Source organism: Capricornis sumatraensis, chromosome 10 (assembly GCF_032405125.1).
Source record: "Capricornis sumatraensis isolate serow.1 chromosome 10, serow.2, whole genome shotgun sequence".
NCBI lineage: Eukaryota > Metazoa > Chordata > Mammalia > Artiodactyla > Bovidae > Capricornis > Capricornis sumatraensis.
In genome coordinates this window covers 57,179,862-57,199,198 of record NC_091078.1, presented here as the reverse complement: position 1 = coordinate 57,199,198, position 19,337 = coordinate 57,179,862, and the positions used below count along the sequence as shown (strand labels likewise).

General features: G+C 43.0%; 1 protein-coding gene across 1 annotated transcript in view; it reads right to left on the bottom strand.

Annotated features, from left to right (window-relative positions):
* The window catches only part of DLEC1 (DLEC1 cilia and flagella associated protein), an 88,536-nt gene that overhangs the window by 10,851 nt on the left and 58,348 nt on the right, over positions 1 to 19,337 (bottom strand). The window contains exons 19-20 of the mRNA XM_068982411.1: positions 19,178 to 19,317; positions 168 to 321 (exon numbers count right to left, since the gene is read on the bottom strand). Coding sequence (XP_068838512.1) covers positions 168 to 321; positions 19,178 to 19,317 — 294 coding nt within the window. The remainder of the gene's footprint in view (positions 1 to 167; positions 322 to 19,177; positions 19,318 to 19,337) is intronic.

Genomic DNA, 19,337 nt, shown 5'->3' with positions numbered 1-19,337 from the left:
ATGGAGACATGGCCTCATCTCCCCTGGCACACGGGGCAGGCTACAGAGTCGGCCCCCAGAGGCAGTGATCTGTTCTGGGTGGTGTCTGGGGGGCAGGATGCCCCTCAACATGGGCCTCTGGGGTTGAGAGCTGCAAGGGTGGGGCCCAACGGAGTGGGCTCGTGTACCTTGCCCCAGTGGAAGTGGGTGGGCAGGAGCGTGCCATTGACGAGTGTGATGGCCATCTTGGTGGGCACGCCCAGGTAGAGGTTGGGGACCTCCACCTGGCTGCTCTGCAGGTACACGTAGGGCTCCTGCACCTCAGCATACACGGGAAGGTGGCTGGAACACGGAGGATAAAAGGCATACTCATCAGAAAAGAAGTAAAACCTACCCATATGCATATGACATGACCGTCTTTGTAGAAAATCCCAAAGAATCTATAATAAAAACTCTTGGAACTAATCAGTGAGTCAGCAAAGTGATGGGCTAAAAATCAACATATAAAAATCAATGACATTTTTTTTTGGCTGCATCAGGCGGCTTGTGAGATTTTGTAGTTCCCCGACCAGGGATAGAACCTGCTGAGCCCCCAGCAGTGAAACAGTGTAGAGTTTTAACTACCAGACCGCAAGGAATTCCAAACTCGATCACATGTTTACAGGCTAACAAGGAACATGTAGAAACAGAAGTTAAAAGTATAATCCCACTGACAATTACTCAAAAAAGTGAAACAGGCAAATCTCTAATTAAACACATACAGAACTTGTGTGCTGAAAACTACGAAATGCTGATGAAAGAAAGCGAAGATGACAATAAACAGAGAGGCATAAATCACAATCACAGATTAACAGACTCAACATATATGTCAGTTCTCCCAAAAATGATCTATTAGGTTTAACACAGTTCTTATCAAACTCCTAGCCATGATTTTTATAGATATAGACAAGTTTATTTGAAAATTTATATAGAAAGATAAAGGATACAGACTGAAGATTAATAAAGTAGGAAATTAGTCTACTGGATATTAAGACTACGGGATATTGATACAGCTATATCAATCAAGGGACTGTGTTACTGGTAGGGAGATACACAGCAAATCAATGGAACAATGTTAAAAAACCTAGAAACAGACCTACCCAAATATGTCTGAGGGTATTTTTTTCCTTATGTAAGGAATGGGGATAACATGTATTTTGCTTTTAATTTTTTATTTTGCAATAACTGTATATTCCCATGCAACTGTAACAACAACAACAAAAATACAAAGGGATCCAAGTATACGCTTCACCCGATTTCCCAACAGTAACAGTTTGCATAATGACGGCACCACGTCACAAGCAGGAGACCGAGATGGATCCAGTCCAGCAGTCTTATTCGGACCCCATGAAGCTGACATGCACTAATCTGTATTTACCTCTACACAATTTTATCACATGTAGATACCCGTGACACCACCACAGTCGAGACGCAGAATAGTTCCGTCACAAGGATGTCTTCATGCTATCTTTTCTTTTCTTAACTTTCTCCCCAGATCCATTTTTTTGCCGTAAGTTCCTGAGTTTTGTTCACTTTGTTCAATAATTAAGGACAAAAAAGCCTCTGCCATCTAAGTCACCCTGGCAATCTTCAAGAGTATCAGATAAGAATGGACTTCCCTGGCATGCCACTGGTGAAGACTGCACATTTCCAATGCAGAGGGCGCAGGTTCGGTCCTCATTGCGGAAGATCCTACATGCTGCAAGGTGCAGCCAAAAAGTGGAAAAAAAAAAATCGGAAGAAAAGAATATCAAATAAGAAAAAATTTGTCCTTGTAAAAGCTGTAAAATATCTTTGAAAATGAGGCTTAACTGCAGTTATAAATACAAACATCTAACTACAGAGTCCCAAAATACATGAAGCAAAAAATGATAGCACTGAAGGGAGAAATCAACCATTCAAAAATAATGATTAGATGGCCGGGCAAAAAGCACATGAAAAATAATTCACTAATTATTAGGGAAATGCAAATCAAAACTACAATGAGGTATCACCAGTCAGAAAGGTCAAAAAGTCTACAAACAGTAAATTGCTAGAGAGGGCGTGGAGAAAAGGGTATGCTGTCGATAGGAATGGAGCCTGGCAGAGCCACGGCGGAGGCCACTTAAGAAACTAAAAACAGAACGGCCACATGATCCTGCAATCCCACTAGGGCTGCAGAAAGATACCCGCAACAGGAAGGACGTGGACGTGAACTAGATGTCCGTCAAGAGGAGTGATGGAGATGCAGCCCGCGTACACAGGAGAATGGTGCTCAGCCACAGAAAGGACGAGGTCGTGCCGTCTGCAGCAACACCGATGCTAGAGACGGTCCTACCGAGTGAAGTAAGGCAGACAGTGAAGGAAGAATACATGACATTGCCTACAGGTGAAATCTAAAAAAATAGACTACAAACGAATTTATTTACAGAACAAAAGTAGAGTCACAAACGTAGGAAGCAAGGTTAGCAGGGGATAAGGGGTGGGGGATAACTGGGAGACTGCGACTACTATGGATAAAACAGGTAACTAGTAAGACCTGCTGTACAGCACAGGGACCTCTACTCAGTGCTCTGTAATAGCCTACACGGGGAAAGAGCCTAAAAAAGAAAGAGTGGATATATGTATAACTGATTCGCTTTGCTGTATACCTGAAATTAACACAACACTGTGAATGTAAATATTCCAATAAAAATTCAAAACAATAAAGATCAGAGATTTCAATACGTCATTTTAAACAGTGGACAGAACAGGGAGCTCCTTAGTGGTCGAGTGGTTAGGACTCTGTGCTTTCACTGCTGAGGGCTCAGGTTCAATACCTGGTTGGGGAACTAAGATCCCACAAATTGCACAATGTGGCCAACAATAAATAAATAAATGAAAATATGTGTAAATTAAACAACACACTCCCAAATAAGCACGAAGTCAAATAAGAAATAAAATTTGGGTTTAAAATACAAAAATCAGCGTAAAATACTACATTAATTTAAAAAAAGGACAAAGGACATGGTCATTTCAAACAACGCAGAAAATACAGTCAATGAAATCTAACATTCTTTCATGAGGAAAACCAGCAAACTAGGAACAGAAGGAAACTTCCTCAACCTGAAAAAGGATACCTACAAAAAGCCTACAGTTAATATTGGACTTAAAGGTAAAGACTGTTTTCCTTTTAAGATAAGGAAAAAGGTAAGGATGTCCAGACACTGACTTCATCTGTGTATTTTAGAACTAGGGTGAAGATTCCCACTCTTGCCTCTTCCATTCAACACTGAAAGTGAAAGTGAAGTCGCTCAGTCGTGTCTGACTCTTTGCAAGTCCATGGACTGTAGCCTACCAGGCTCCTCCCTCCATGGGATTCTCCAGGCAAGAGTACTAGAGTGGATTGCCATTTCCTTCTCCAGGGAATCTTCCCAACCCAGGGATCAAACCCAGGTCTCCCGCATTCCACGCAGATGCTTTAACCTCTGAGCCACCAGCAAAGCCCACTGAACTGGAGTATTATTAGGTCCATTAGGCAGGAAAAATAAAAGAAATGCAGATGTAAAATTATCTCTAAATGCAGATGACACAATCTTCTATTTAGAAAACCACTAGAAGTAACGTATCAGCAAGGTTATAGGGTACAAGGTCAAAATACAAAAAACTATTTGTATTTCTACACACTAGCAATGAACAATCATAAAGTGTGATTAAGAAGACTTCATTTCCAAAAGCATCAAAAATGACACAATCCTTAGAAATAATTTTAACAAAAAAGTATAAGACTTATACACTGAAAATTACAAAACATCACTGAAAGAAATGAAAAACAACCTAAATAAATGGAAAGACATTTTCCTGTTAAAGGATGGGAAGACTTAATATTGTCAGGAGGGCAATACTCCCCAGATCAGACATGCAAATTCAATGTGCTCCCTATTAAAATCCCAGCTAGGTCTTTGTAGACACTGATAAACTGCTTCTAAAATTCATACAGAAATTCAAAGGACCCAGAATAGCCAAAACAATCTTGAGAAAGAGAAATGAAGTTGGAGAATTCATACTTCTTGATTTCAAAACTAACTCAAAATGGATCAGAGACCTAAAAATAAGAGCTAAAACTATAAAACTCTTTGAAGAAAACATGTGAGTAAATCTTTCTGACATTAGGCGGTGGTTTCACAGGTATAATACCAAAAGCATAAGCCACAAAAGAGAAAAATACATAAACTGGGAATTTACCAAAATTAAAACCTTCTGTGCTTCCAAGTACACCATCAAGAAAGTGAAAAGAGGGACATCCCTGGTGGTCTACTGGTTAAGAATCTGCCTGCTGATGCAGGGGACATAGATTCAGTCCCTGGTCTGGGAAAATTCCACATGCCGTGGGGCAACCCGGCCCCTGCAAGCCCATGTGCCCAGAGCCCGTGCTCCACAGCGAGAGAAGCCACTGCTGCAAGGGGCCTGAGCCCTGCAACAGCGAGCAGCCTCTGCCCGCTGCAACTAGAGGAAACCCGCGCACAGCAACGGAGACCCAGCGCAGCCGAAAATAAGGTGATAGATCACACACACACACACGTGACAAGACAGTTCTCAGAATGGGAGAAGAGACTTGAAAACCATATATCTAATAAGAGAACAAGCCAGGCTTCAGCAATACGTGAACCATGAACTTCCTGATGTTCAAGCTGGTTTTAGAAAAGGCAGAGGAACCAGAGATCAAATTGCCAACATCCGCTGGATCATGGAAAAAGCAAGAGCGTTCCAGAAAAACATCTATTTCTGCTTTATTGACTATGCCAAAGCCTTTGACTGTGTGGATCACAATAAACTATGGAAAATTCTGAAAGAGATGGGAATACCAGACCACCTGACCTGCCTCTTGAGAAATCTGTATGCAGGTCAGGAAGCAACAGTTAGAACTGGACATGGAACAACGGACTGGTTCCAAATCAGGAAAGGAGTACGTCAAGGCTGTATATTGTCACCCTGCTTATTTAACTTCTATGCAGAGTACATCATGAGAAACGCTGGGCTGGAAGAAGCACAAGCTGGAATCAAGATTGCTGGGAGAAATCTCAATAACCTCAGATATGCAGATGACACCACCCTTATGGCAGAAAGTGAAGAGGAACTAAAAAGCCTCTTGATGAAAGTGAAAGAGGAGAATGAAAAAGTTGGCTTAAAGCTCAACGTTCAGAAAATGAAGATCATGGCATCTGGTCCCATCACTTCATGGGAAATAGATGGGGAAACAGTGTCAGATTTTATTTTTTTGGACTCCAAAATCACTGCAGATGGTGACTGCAGTCATGAAATTAAAAAATGCTTACTCCTTGGAAGGGAAGTTATGACCAACCTAGATAACATATTCAAAAGCAGAGACATTACTTTGCTGACTAAAGTCCATCTAGACAAGGCTACGGTTTTTCCATTGGTCATGTATGATGTGAGAGTTGGACTGTGAAGGAGGCTGAGCGCCAAAGAATTGATGCTTTTGAACTGTGGTGTTGGAGAAGACTCTTGAGAGTCCCTTGGACTGCAAGGAGATCCAACCAGTCCATTCTGACGGAGATCAGCCCTGGGATTTCTTTGGAAGGGATGATGCTAAAGCTGAAACTCCAGTACTTTGGCCACCTCATGCGAAGAGTTGACTCATTGGAAAAGACTTTGATGCTGGGAGGGATTGGGGGCAGGAGGAGAAGGGGACGACCGAGGATGAGATGGCTGGATGGCATCACCGACTCGATGGATGTGAGTCTGAGTGAACTCCGGGAGTTGGTGATGGACAGGGAGGCGTGGCATGCTGCGATTCATGGGGTCTCAAAGAGTCGGACACGACTGAGCGACTGAACTGAACTGAGTAAGAGACATGTATATAAAAAGAACACTTAACCTAAAAAAAAGAAAAAGAATACCTTTATCTCAATAACAAAAAGACAAAGAACCCTATTTTTTAAAAATGAGCAAAGAACTCAAGAGACAGTTCTCCAAAGAGGATCTACAAGTGGCCGGTAAGCTCCTGAAAGATGCTAAGTATTATGTGCCATAAGGGAAATTCAAGTCAAATCCTCAGTGAAATACCACTTCACACTCGGGATGAGTGCCATTAAAGAACTGTTGTTTAGTCGCTAAGTTGTGTCTTTTGCAACCCCAAGGACTGCAGCTCACCATACTCCTCTGACCATGAGATTTTCCAGGCAAGAATACTACGGTGGATTGCCATTTCTTTCTCCAGGGGATCCTCCTGACCCAGGAATCGAACCCATGTCTCCTACACTGGCAGGCGGATTCTTTACCACTGAGCCACCAGGGCAGTCCACCATTAAAGGAGAGATGGTCACAAGTATGGCTGAGGAAGAGAAGGAGTAGGAGAGCAGAGTGGAGAAGGAGGGACAGTGGGTTGGGATTGGCAGCTATCATATTTGCCCTGTGTATCATTATTATAATGAGATATATTATAATGTTAACATCATGACCTACTTGTGGAAAATTCTGAACAAAGAACAAGGAAGCAAATATAATGCTATTCCAATGAGGAAAAAAAACTAAAAGAAAGGTTAAGTGATAAAACAGAGAACAAAACTATTACTTAAGACCCCTGGAGAAGGCCAAGCAGAGATCCCTTGATGCAGCACGCAGGGCAGGGTGGGCTGAGGGGAGAGAGCCGGGAGGTATAACTACAGGCGTGCTGGGAGATCGGTGCAGCTGGTTCGGCCAGGTTAGCTCCCAGAGTTCAGGCATTATGCTGTGGCAGACTGGTAAATCCTGCAGCAGGATTTCCCCCACCCCCACCCTCGATGAAGAAGGTAGATGTGGCCCTGGAGAGAGGTCCCTTCAGATCCTGCGGTAACACTGGGCTTCCAACCTGTTTTACACAGAAAACCACCCAAAGAGATCTTGTTTATGAAGGAAGGAAGGGGCTGACTTGTGAAGCTGGCCAGTGTGGGTTTCCCTGACTGCTTGTCCTGCGTTGTCTTTCTCAAAGGCCCCTTCCTCTAAGGTTATTCCGGAAGCCCTGAGGCTACTCACACACACACTTCAGTCCTGGGAGGAGGACACCTTCCACTCCTATACCCACTTACCCAGAGGAATCTGATACCACCAGCTCCTTATGCAAACCAACTTCCTCCTCCAGAAAGGCAGGAGTGGGCAGCCAAGGATTCTCAGATGTAGAAGAAAAATCCAAAACCAAAGGATTCCAAACCAAAATGTGAGGAAACACAAAAAGAGGGCTTTGTAAGACAGTGACAGACAGAGAGATATATCCACTTGAATGCAGAGTTCCAAAGAATAGCAAGGAGAGATAAGAAAGTCTTCCTCGGTGATCAATGCAAAGAAATAGAGGAAAAGAACAGAATGGGAAAGACTAGAGATCTCTTCAAGAAAATTAGAGATACCAAGGGAACATTTCATGCAAAGATGGGCACAATAAAGGACAGAAATGGTATGGACCTAACAGAAGCAGAAGATATTAAGAGGAGGTGGCAAGAATGAACAGAACTATACAAAAAACATCTTCATGACCCAGATAACCATGATGGTGTGATCACTCACCTAAAGCCAGACATCCTAGAATACAAAGTAAAGTCGACCTTAGGAAGCATCACTATGAACAAAGCTAGTGGAGGTGATGGAATTCCAGTTGAGCTATTTCAAATCCTAAAAGATGATGCTGTGAAAGTGTTGCACTCAATATGCCAGCAAATTTGGAAAACTCAGCAGTGGCCACAGGACTGGAAAAGGTCAGTTTTCATTCCAATCCCAAAGAAAGGCAATGCCAAAGAATGCTCAAACTACCGCACAATTGCACTCATCTCACAAGCTAGTAAAGTAATGCTCAAATTTCTCCAAGCCAGGCTTTAGCAATACGTGAACCATGAAATTCCAGATGTTCAAGCTGGTTTTCGAAAAGGCAGAAGAACCAGAGATCAAATTGCCAACATCCACTGGATCACCAAAAAAGCAAGAGAGTTCCAGAAAAACATCTACTTCTGCTTTATTGACTATGTCAAAGCCTTTGACTGTGTGGATCACAATAAACTGTGGAAAATTCTGAAAGAGATGGGAATACCAGACCACTTAACCGGCCTTCTGAGAAATCTGTATGCAGGTCAGGAAGCAACAGCTAGAACTGGACTTTGAACAACAGACTGGTTCCAAATCGGGAAAGGAGTCCGTCAAGGCTGTATATTGTCACCCTGGTTATTTACCTTATATGCAGACCACATCATGAGGAATGCTGGGTTGGATGAAGCACAAGCTGGAATCAAAAGTTCTGGGAGAAACATCAATAATCTCAGATATGCTGATGATACCACCCTTATGGCAGAAAGCAAAGAACTAAAAAGCCTCTTGATGAAAGTGAAAGAGGAGAGTGAAAAAGTTGGTTTAAAACTCGACATTCAGAAAACTAAGATCATGGCATCTGGTCCCATCACTTCATGGCAAACAGATGAGGAAACAACGGAAACAGTGAAAGACTTTATTCTTTGGCCTCCAAAATCACTGCAGCTGGTGACCACAGCCATGAAATTAAAAGACATTTGCTCCTTGGAAGAAAAGCTATGACCAACCTAGACAGGATATTAAAAAGCAGAGACACTACTTTGCCAGCAAAGGTCCATCTAGTCAAAGCTTTGGTTTTTCCAGTAGTCATGTATGGATGTGAGAGTTGGACTGTGAAGAAAGCTGAGTGCTGAAGAATTGATGCTTTTGAACTGTGGTGTTGGAGAAGACTCTTGAGAGTCCCTTGGACAGCAAGGAGATCCAACCAGTCCATCCTAAAGGAAATCAGTCCTGAATATTCTTTAGAAGGAATGATGCTGAAGCTGAAACTCCAATACTTTGGCTACCTGATGTGAAGAACTGACTCACTGAAAACACCCTGATGCTGGGAATGATTGAATTTGGGAGGAGAAGGGGACGACAGAGGATGAGATGCTTGGATGGCATCACTGACTCAATGGACATGAGTTTGAGTAAGCCCCAGGAGTTGGTGATGGACAGGGAAGCCTGGCATGCTGCAGTCCATGGGGTCACAAAGAGTCAGATACAACCGAGCGACTGAACTGAACAGATAGCTACAGAAAAGGAACACATCACAAACAAAAGAGGTTGGAACAGGTGCATCCATCAGAGACCAAGTTAGTGATCTGCAGGGCCAAGGACGTATCCCTACGAGGAGAAAAACCCCAAGAGATAGAGTATACAAGGAAAATGCTTAACTCCATGCACTACAGATCCAGCAGATTTGTGCTGGGCTACGGTAGCTACTGTTTTTACTGTCTGGCAAGCTTTCCCAGTGCTTCTTTTGGAGCCAGATTCTCCCCACTGCAGTGTATGGAGGGGGCAGGGACCAAAGAGATCCAATCAGATTATATCTCTGGAGAAAGCATTTTCATTCTTCATGGAGTTGTTATTAAGTTGGAAGTCTTTGAGCTTGGAGCTCTAAGTGGCCTCCTTCCCTGGGGCATTGTGGCCAAGGGCCCCTGCCAATAGGGGAGAGAAAGGCCAACAAAGAGAGAGTAGCTGTGTGGAAGGATGGATGTGGGAAGAGGGATGGAGGGTGGAGAAGGAGCAAGAAGTAGAAGCCCAGACAAGAGGCTGGAGCCCCTGGATTGGGCAGGGCAGGAATGCCCAGGTATGTGAGCCAATGGTTCCCCTTTCCTGCCTAAACTGTTATATTTCCATCACTTGCAACTGTAAATATTCTGACTAATACAAGGCCCTTTATGAAGAAAGAATACAGATAAGAAAGGAAATAAGAAAAGACTGAAGAAAAGGCATTGACTCCCCCTGAGGAGAAAACAGACTTAACCGTGTGTAAGGACCAGGAGGAACCATGCAGTTACAGCTGAGTGTGAAGAGACTCATCCTGAGGCCCACGACAGTAGTTGTGGGGAAGCACGTTTGAACGAGACTCTGCTGGGACTTTCCCCCTGTTGCTGGTTCAAGTACAGCCTGAAGATATCTGACTGTGAGGGTCTGGGGTGATGGGTAGTCTCATTGCCTGGAGGTGAAAGTATAAACTGGCACATTCTCTTTGGAGGATACATTAAGAACTCATGAGGATCTAAAACAAGCAGTTAGGTGTTTTTATAACAAAATACATGGTGAAACAAGTACAAAACAAACACACAGTTTAAATATATATATATATATATATATATATATATATATATATATATATATATATACCATTAAAACAATAATAATGAAAAGAACATCTGTGTTCCACCCTTGTCCAGCTTAAGAAGCAAAATATTACCACCAGTCAATTAAAGAAAATAAATGTTTTGCTTCAAAATAGTTTGAGAAGGGGTGGGAAGAAGTGGGCGAAGCATGTGGATGATACAGTATTTGCAATGGTTTGATAATTGTTGAAGGTAGATGATGGATACACAGGGGCTCATTATCAGACAGGAGGTGGATAGGCCCCTCTGAGGGTAAAGCAACTGGAGATTTATTCCCTATGGACTGAAACTCCAAGACAAGACTAGCAGGACAATTAAGGGAGGAGGCTGGGCCCTGCCCAGACCACATACTTTTCATTCCTGAAGTCAGGAGACCTCCCTGACCACACATGCGCAGAAAGGCGCCTTGAAGGTCAAAGGGGAATGATGCTAAGCTACCATTGAGCCCTGCCCGGAGCACATATTTCTCATTCCTGAAGTCAGGAGACCTCCCTGGCCACACATGCACAGAAAGGTTCCTTGAAGGTCAAAGAGATGCGTGCAGGCACATGGAAGGATCCTGAGATACAGCAGACGTGAACCAGGCACATCAGCATGATCGGCCCCAGGAAACCCGGCAGAAATGCCCCATAAAAGTAACTCAAGTCATCATGAGGGCACGACTCAGCAACTCGGGACTCTCCCTCTGAGTCTGCCCTTGTGTCTATCCACACATACTGTCAGTTCAGTTCCGTCGCTCAGTCGTGTCCGACTCTTTGAGACCCCATGAATCGCAGCACACCAGGCCTCCCTGTCCATCACCAGCTCCCGGAGTTCACTCAGACTCACATCCATCGAGTCGGTGATGCCATCCAGCCATCTCATCCTCGGTCGTCCCCTTCTCCTCCTGCCCCCAATCCCTCCCAGCATCAAAGTCTTTTCCAATGAGTCAACTCTTCGCATGAGGTGGCCAAAGTACTGGAGTTTTCAGCTTTAGCATCATCCCTTCCAAAGAAATCCCAGGGCTGATCTCCTTCAGAATGGACTGGTTGGATCTCCTTGCAGTCCAAGGGACTCTCAAGAGTCTTCTCCAACACCACAGTTCAAAAGCATCAATTCTTCGGTGCTCAGCCTTCTTCACAGTCCAGCTCTCACATCCATACATGACCACCGGAAAAACCATAGCCTTGACTAGACGGACCTTAGTCAGCAAAGTAATGTCTCTGCTTTTGAATATGCTATCTGGGTTGGTCATAACTTTTCTTCCAAGGAGTAAGTAAGTACACGTACTGTACTTTTACTAAATACTTTACTTGCTTCACTACTTTCCATCTTTGCGGAAATTCTTTTCCCAAAGATGAAGGACCAGGGCCCTTGTCACTCTAGTGGCTAGGATCTGGGGCTTTCACCAGTGCAACCCGGGCTCAGTCTCCGGCTGGGAACCCAAGCACCGTTCCAACTTGTTCCAGACCAAGGTCACTGGTGTTCAATTATACTATCATTAATATTTTTATATAAGAAATTTTCCATCAGAAAAGAAGGAAGGAGGGAGGGAAGAAGAGCATGAGGGAGGGAATATCATTAATAGCCTTCAAAACCTCCAGTGTGTTCCACCCAGAATACTATGGTATTTCGTTCATTTAAAAATGCCACCTATTTCTGTTGCTGTTGTTCAGCCACTAAGTTGTGTCCAATTCTTTGCAACCCCATGTACTGTAGCACGCCAGGCTCCCCTGTACTTCATTATCTCCTGAAGTTTGCTCAAATTCATGTCCACTGAGTCAATGACGCTATCTAACCATCTCTTCCTCTGTCACCCCCTTCTCCTTTTGCCTTCAATCTTTCCCAGCATCAGGGTCTTTTTCAATGAGTTGGCTCATCGCATCAGGCAGCCAAAGTGTTGGAGCTTCAGCATCAATCCTTCCAATGAATACTGAGGGTAGATTCCCTTTAGGATTGACTGGTTTGATATCTCAAGAGTCTTCTCCAGCACCACAATTGGAAAGCAGCAATTCTTCAGTGCTCACCCTTCTTTATAGTCCAACTCTCACATGGGTACATGACTACTGGAAAAACCATAGCTTTGACTATATGGACGTTTGTTGGCAAAGTGATGTCTCTGCTTTTTAATATGATGTCTAGGTTTCTCATAGTTTTCCTTCCAAGGAGAAAATGTCGTTTAATTTCATGGCTGCAGTCACCATCCACAGTGATTTTGGACACCAAGAAAATAAAATCTGTTACTCATTCCACTATTTTCTCTTCTATTTGCCATGAAGTGGTGAGACTGGATACCACGATCTTAGATTTTGTTGAGTTTCAAGCCAGCGTTTTCACTCTACTCTCTCACCCTCATCAAGAGGCTCTTTAGATCCTCTTCACTTTCTACCATTAGAGTAGTATCATCCATGTATCTGAGGTTGTTGATATTCTGCCTGGAAATCTTGACTCCAGCTTGTGATTCATCCAGCCCAGCATTTCACATGATGTATTCTGCATAGAAGTTAAATAGGCAGGGTGGCAATATACAGCCTTGGCATACTCCTTTCCCAATTTTGAACCACTCTGTTGTTCCAAGTCCAGTTCTAACTGCTGTTCTAACAGCATACAGGTTTCTCAGGAGACAAGTAAGGTGGCATTTCCAAGTAAGGTATTTCCATCTCTAAGAATTTTCCAGTTTGTTGTGACCCACACAGTCAAAGGCTTTCATATAGTCAGTGAAGCAGAAACAGATGTTTTTCTGGAATTCCCTTGTTTTCTCTATGAGCCAATGAATGTTGGCAATTGGATCTCTGGTTCCTCTGCCTTTTCTAAATCCAGCTTGAACATGTGGAAGTTCTCAGTTCATGTACTGCTGATGCCTAGCTTGAAGGATTTTGAGCATAACCTTACTAGCATGTGAAATGAGTATACTTGTATGGCAGTCTGAACATTCTTTGGCATTGCCCTTCTTTGGGAATGGAAAGAAAACTGACCTTTTCCAGTCTTGTGGTCACTGAGTTTTCCAAATTTGCTGGCATATTGAGTGCAGCACTTTAACAGCACCATTTTTTTAGGATTTTAAATAGCTCAGCTGGAATTCCATCCCCTCCACTAGCTTTGTCTGTAGTAATGCTTCCTAAGGCCCAATGAACTTCACACTCCAGGAAGTACAGCTCTAGGTGAGTGACTACATCACTGTGGTTATTTGGGTCATTAAGACCTTTTTTATGTAGTTTTTTTTTTGAGTTGCTTTTATTTATTTTACAATATTGTATAGGTTTTGCCATACATTGACATGAATCCGCCACAGGTGTACATGTGTTCCCCATCCTGAACCCCCCTGCCACCTCCCTCCCCATCCCATCCCTCTGGGTCATCCCAGTGCACCAGCCCTGAGCTCCCGTCTCATGTGTCAAACCTGGTCTGGCGATTCGTTTCTTATATGATATTATACATGTTTCAATGCCATTCTCGCAAATCATCCCACCCTCGCCCTCTACCACAGAGTCCAGAAGACTGTTCTACACATCTGTGTCTCTGGCTGTCTCGCATAAGGGTTATCGTTATATAGTTTTTCTATATATTCTTGCCACCTCGTCTTAACCTCTTCTGCTTCTGTTAGATCCTTACCATTTCTATCCTTTATCATGCCCATTCTCATGTGAAATGTTCCCTTGACCTCTCCGATTTTCTTGACAAGATCTCTAGTCTTTCCCTTCTATTCTATTGTTTACCTCTAATTTTTTTTTTTTTTGCATTGTTCATTTAAAAAGGACTTCTTATCTCTCCTTGCTATTCTCTGGAACTCTGCATTCAGTTAGATTTATCTTTCCCTTTCTCCCTTGCCTTTTGCTTCTCTTCTTTCCTTATCTATCTGTAAAGCCTCCTCAGACAATCACTTTGCCTTCTTGCTTTTCTTGGGGATGGTTTTGGTCACTGCCTCTTGTATGTACCTTCATCCATAGTTCTTCAGGCACTCTGTCTACCAGATCCAATTCCTTGAATTTATCCATCACCTCCACTGTATGATTGTAAGGGATCTCATTTAGGTCGTACCTGAATGGCCTGGTGGTTTTCCCTACATGCCTCAATTTAAGCCTGAATTTTGCAATGAAGAGTTCATGCTCTGAGCCACATGATCTGAGCCACCTGGATCTGAAGCTCCAGGTCTTCTTCTCACTGACTGTATAGGGCGTCTCCATCTTCGACTGCAAAGAACAAAATCAATCTGATTTTGGTATTGACCATCTGATGGTGTCCACATGTAGAGTCATCTCTTGTGTTGTTGGACGAGGGTGTTTGCTATGACCAGCATGTTCTCTTGACAAAACTCCGTTAGCTGTTAACCTGATTCACTTTGTACTCCAAGGCCAAATGTGTCTATTACTGCAGGTATCTTCTCTTGACTTCCTACTTCTGCATTTCAATCCCCTGTGATGAAGAGAATATCTTTTTTTTGGTGTTAGTTCTAGGAGGTCTTCATGGAACTGTTCAACTTCAGCTTCTTTGGCATTAGTGGCTGGAGCACAGACTTGGATGACTGTGATACTGAATGATTTGCCTTGGAAAGGAAGCAAGATCATTCTGTCATTTCTGAGACTGCACCCAAGTACTGAATTTAGGACTCTTTTGTTGACTATGAGGGCTACTCCGTTTCTCCTATGGGATTCTTGCCCACAATAGTAGATAAAGTGCTTACCTGAATTAAAGTCGCCCATTCCTGCGCATTTTAGTTCGCTGATGCCTAAGATATCGATGTCCACTCTTGCCATCTCCTGCTTGACGACATCCAGTTTACCTTGATTTATGGACCTAACATTCCAAGTTCCTATGAACACTGTTCTCTATAGCATTGGACTTCACTTTCACTATCGCACACATTCACAACTGAGTGTCGTTTCCGCTTTGGCCCAGCTGCTTCATTCTTTCTGAAGTTTTTAGTAATTGCTGTCTGATCTTCCCCAATAGCATACTGGATACCTTCCAACCGCAGGGGCTCATCTTTCAGTGTCGTATCTTTTTGTCTTTTCATCTGCTCATGGGGTTCTTGTGTCTCTAATACTGCAGTGGTTTGCCATTCCCTTCTCCAGGGGGCCACATCTTGTCTTGGGTGGCCCTGCACAGCATGACTCATAGCTTCACTGAGTTATGCAAGCCCCTTTGGTGTGACAAGGCTGTGATCCATGAAGGGGACCACATATACACTCAACTAACATTCGACAAGAAAGCCAAGAACACGCTAAACAGACATTTCTCCAAGGAAGACAGAGATGGCCAACAGGTACATGAAAAGCTGCTCAATGTTGCTAATTATTAGAGAAATGCTAATCAAAACCGCAATGAGGTATTACCTCACATCAGAACGGCTATCATCAAAAAGTCTACAAACAGTAAGTGCTAGGAAGTGTGTAGAGAAAAGGGAACCTTCCTACACTGTTGGTGGAAATGTAAATTGCTGTAGCCACAATGGAAAATATTATGAAGGTTCTTTAAAGAATAAAAATAGGGCTACCATATGATTCAGCAATCCCACTCCTGGACACGTTATCTTGAGAAAAGTCTTACCTGAAAAGATACACGCACCCCCAACATTCACTGCAGCGCCATTTACAATAGGCAAGGTAAATGTCCATCGGCAGATGAATGGATGAAGAAGATGTTCTGTATATACGCAATGGCCTATTACTCAGCCGTAAAAGAATTAAAGCATGCCATCTGCAACAATGTGGATGGACCTAGAGATGATTACACTAAGAGAAGTCAGTCAGAGGAAGACAAATATATGATATCACTTATATGTAAAATCTAAAAAAAAAAGATACAAATGAACTTATAAAATCAGAAACAGACTTACAGAGATAGGAAACAAATTTATGGTTCCCAAAGATGATAGCGGGGGTGGAGCGTGGGGGAGGAGGATAAATTCAGTTCAGTTCAGTCGCTCAGTCATGCCCAACTCTTTGTGACCCCATGAACCGCAGCACGCCAGGCCTCCCTGTCCATCACCAACTCCCGGAGTCCACCCAAACCCATGTCCATTGAGTTGGTGATGTCATCCAACCATCTCATCCTCTGTCGTCCCCTTCTCGTCCTGCCCTCAATCTTTCCCAGCATCAGGGTCTCTTCCAATGAGTCAGCTCTTTGCATCAGGTGGCCAAAGTATTGGAGTTTCAGCTTCGACATTAGTCCTTCCAATGAACACCCAGGACTGACCTCCTTTAGGATGGACTGGTTGGATCTCCTGCAGTCCAAGGGACTCTCAAGAGTCTTCTCCAACACAACAGTTCAAAAGCATCAATTCTTCGGCACTCAGCTTTCTTTATAGTCCAACTCTCACATCCATGCATGACCACGGGAAAAATCATAGCCTTGGCTAGACGGACCTTTGTTGGGAAAGTAATGTCTCTGCTTTATAATATGTTGTCTAGGTTGGTCATACACAGTACTATATGTTAAACAGGTAAACAGCAAGGATCTAATATATAGCACAAGGAACTATACTCAATATTCTGTAGTAAACTATAATGGAAAAGAACCTGCAAAAGAATATATATATATAAAAGAATACACACACACACATATATGTATATATAACTGAGTCACTTTGCTATACACTTGAAATTAACACAACAGTGTACATTAACTATTACTTCAATTAAAAAAAAACACCTAATGGGGAAAGGACACTGTCTTCAACAAATGGTACTGGGAAAAGTGGATAACCACAGGTAGAAAAATGAAATTGAACCCTCATCTTATACCACTCACAAAAACTAACTTGAAATTGATCAAAGATTTAAACATAAGACCTGATCCTTATACTATAAAACACCTGGAAGAAAACACAGGGAAGAAGTTCCTCGACATCTTGAGGAATGTTTTTTTGGACCTGACACCGAAAGTACCAGAAAACAGTAAGAGCAAAAATGAGCAAACAAAACACAAGAAGAGCAAAAAACAGTAAGAGCAAAAGGGAGCAAGGCAGGGGCTTCCCTAGCAGTCCAGCGGTGAAGACTGTGCTTCCACTGCAAGGGGCGCAGGCTCGACCTCTGTTTGGGACCTAAGCTCCTGCACACCACAGGCCGTGCTGTGCATTCCCACCAAAATAAATAAAACAGATAGCCTATAAAAACCAATAGACAGGTGAGACGACATCAAACTAAAAAGCTCCTGCACAGCAAAAGAAACAGTGAACGAAATGAAAATGCAACCTGCCAAGTGAGAGAAGTATTTGTACACTGTGGAAGACAAAGAATGCAGTCTGCCATTTCAGTAAACAAAGGATGTTGCAACCATCAAGCCAGCAGCCACTGTACCTGTTCCCAACAGTGCATCCTGAGTGGGATTCAGGATAGAATTCCTGCATTCATTAAGATGCATATCAAAGAAATTATTTCAATAAGCCTAGACCTTTGTGTCTTCCCAAGGCCAGGTAGCACAGTGGTAAAGAACTCAAACTTAAAAATGGGCAGAGGAACTAGACATTTTCAGAAAGAAGGCATCCAAATAGCCAACAGGTATATGAAGACATGCTCAGTATCACTAAGCATCAGGGAAATGAAAATCAAAATCACAATGAGATATGACTTCACACCTGTTAGAACTGCTATCTTTAGTAAGACAAGAGATAACAAATGTTGCTGAGGAAGTGGGGAAAAGGGAACCCTTGTTCACCACTGGTAGGAATGTAAATTGGTTCAGTCACAACAGAAGAGGTATGAAGGATCCTCAAGTATTAAAAATCAAACTACCATCTGACCCAGCAATTCCACTTTTGAGTATATATCCAAAGCGAATGAAAACAGGATATCAAAGAGATATTTGCATCCCCATGTTTACTGCAGCATTATTCTCAATAGCCAAGGTATAGAAGCACCCTAAGTGTCTGTCAACAGATGAAGGGTAAAGATGAAGTGGTTTTTGCATACAGTGGAATATTATTCAGCCATGACAAAGAAGGAAATTCTGCCATTTGCAACAACCTGGATGGACCTTGAGGACATTGTGCTAAGTGAGGTAAGTCTGAGAAAGACAAATTCTCTATAATCTCACTTATATCTAGAATCTAAAAAAGCCAAAAGAAAGAGAGTAGCACGGTGGTTTCCAGCAGCTGGGGCTGGGCCAGGGTCAATAGGAGAGATGCTGTTTAAGGGTACAAATCTCCAACTAATATGTGAACAAGTCCTGGGGACCTAATGTGAAGTATGGTGACTATGTACAATACTGTATTATATACATCAAACCTGCTGGGAGACTTGGTTATTCTCACCACAAAAAGGAAAATGTAATTACATAAAGTGATGGAAGTGTAAGCTAATACTTCAGTGGCAATCGTGCCGAAACATATAAATGGATCAGGTCAGTATTTTCTTTTTTTTTTGGCTGCACTGTGCAGCTTGTGGGATATCTCAGTTCCCCAACCAGGGATGGAACTCGTGCCCCAGACAGTGCAAGTGCAGAGTCTTAACCACTGGACGCTCAGGGAAGCCTCAGGTCAGTACATTGTACACCTTAAGCTTACACAATGTAACGAGTCAACTGAATCTCAACAAAAGAAAAAATCTGCCAGTTATTTCGCATCCATTCTCCTGCTGATGAACATTCTTGTTTCCAGCTTTTCCCTATCATTAACAGTCCAGCTATGAGCCTTCCAGGATGAGCACAGGGCTCCCACTGCACATGTCTAAGTTTCTCTGCAACTGTATCCAGGACTAATGCTGGACCAAGAGTACTGTCACCCTTCTACCAGGTAACAGAACGCTGTCCCAAGTGGCTGCATTACTGTACATCCCTTCATTCCTTTAGCACACATACACTAGAAGCACACATATACCCCATAATATTACTAGTGAATGATGTCCAGATAATAGCTTATGGATCATTTTCATTTCCTTTTTTGTAATTTCTGAACTTTATACTATAAACGTCTTATCAATACCTTTAAATTCCAAAACGTCTACGAACACGAAACTACATATGATATAAATAAATATGCCGTGAATATGCCGCGTGTGTTGTACAGGCTCCCTGCATCCCCTTACCTCCAGGCCCCGTCTACCACCTCCAGCTCCAGGACGGTCTGCAGACGCTGGCAGCGCCGGGCCTCCAAGGTGATGCTCACTCTGCACTCCCCCAGCGGCTGTACTTGGCCGCTCGATGGCTCGATGTCGAAGGGAGACACCTGATGCGGAGAAGGGTGAG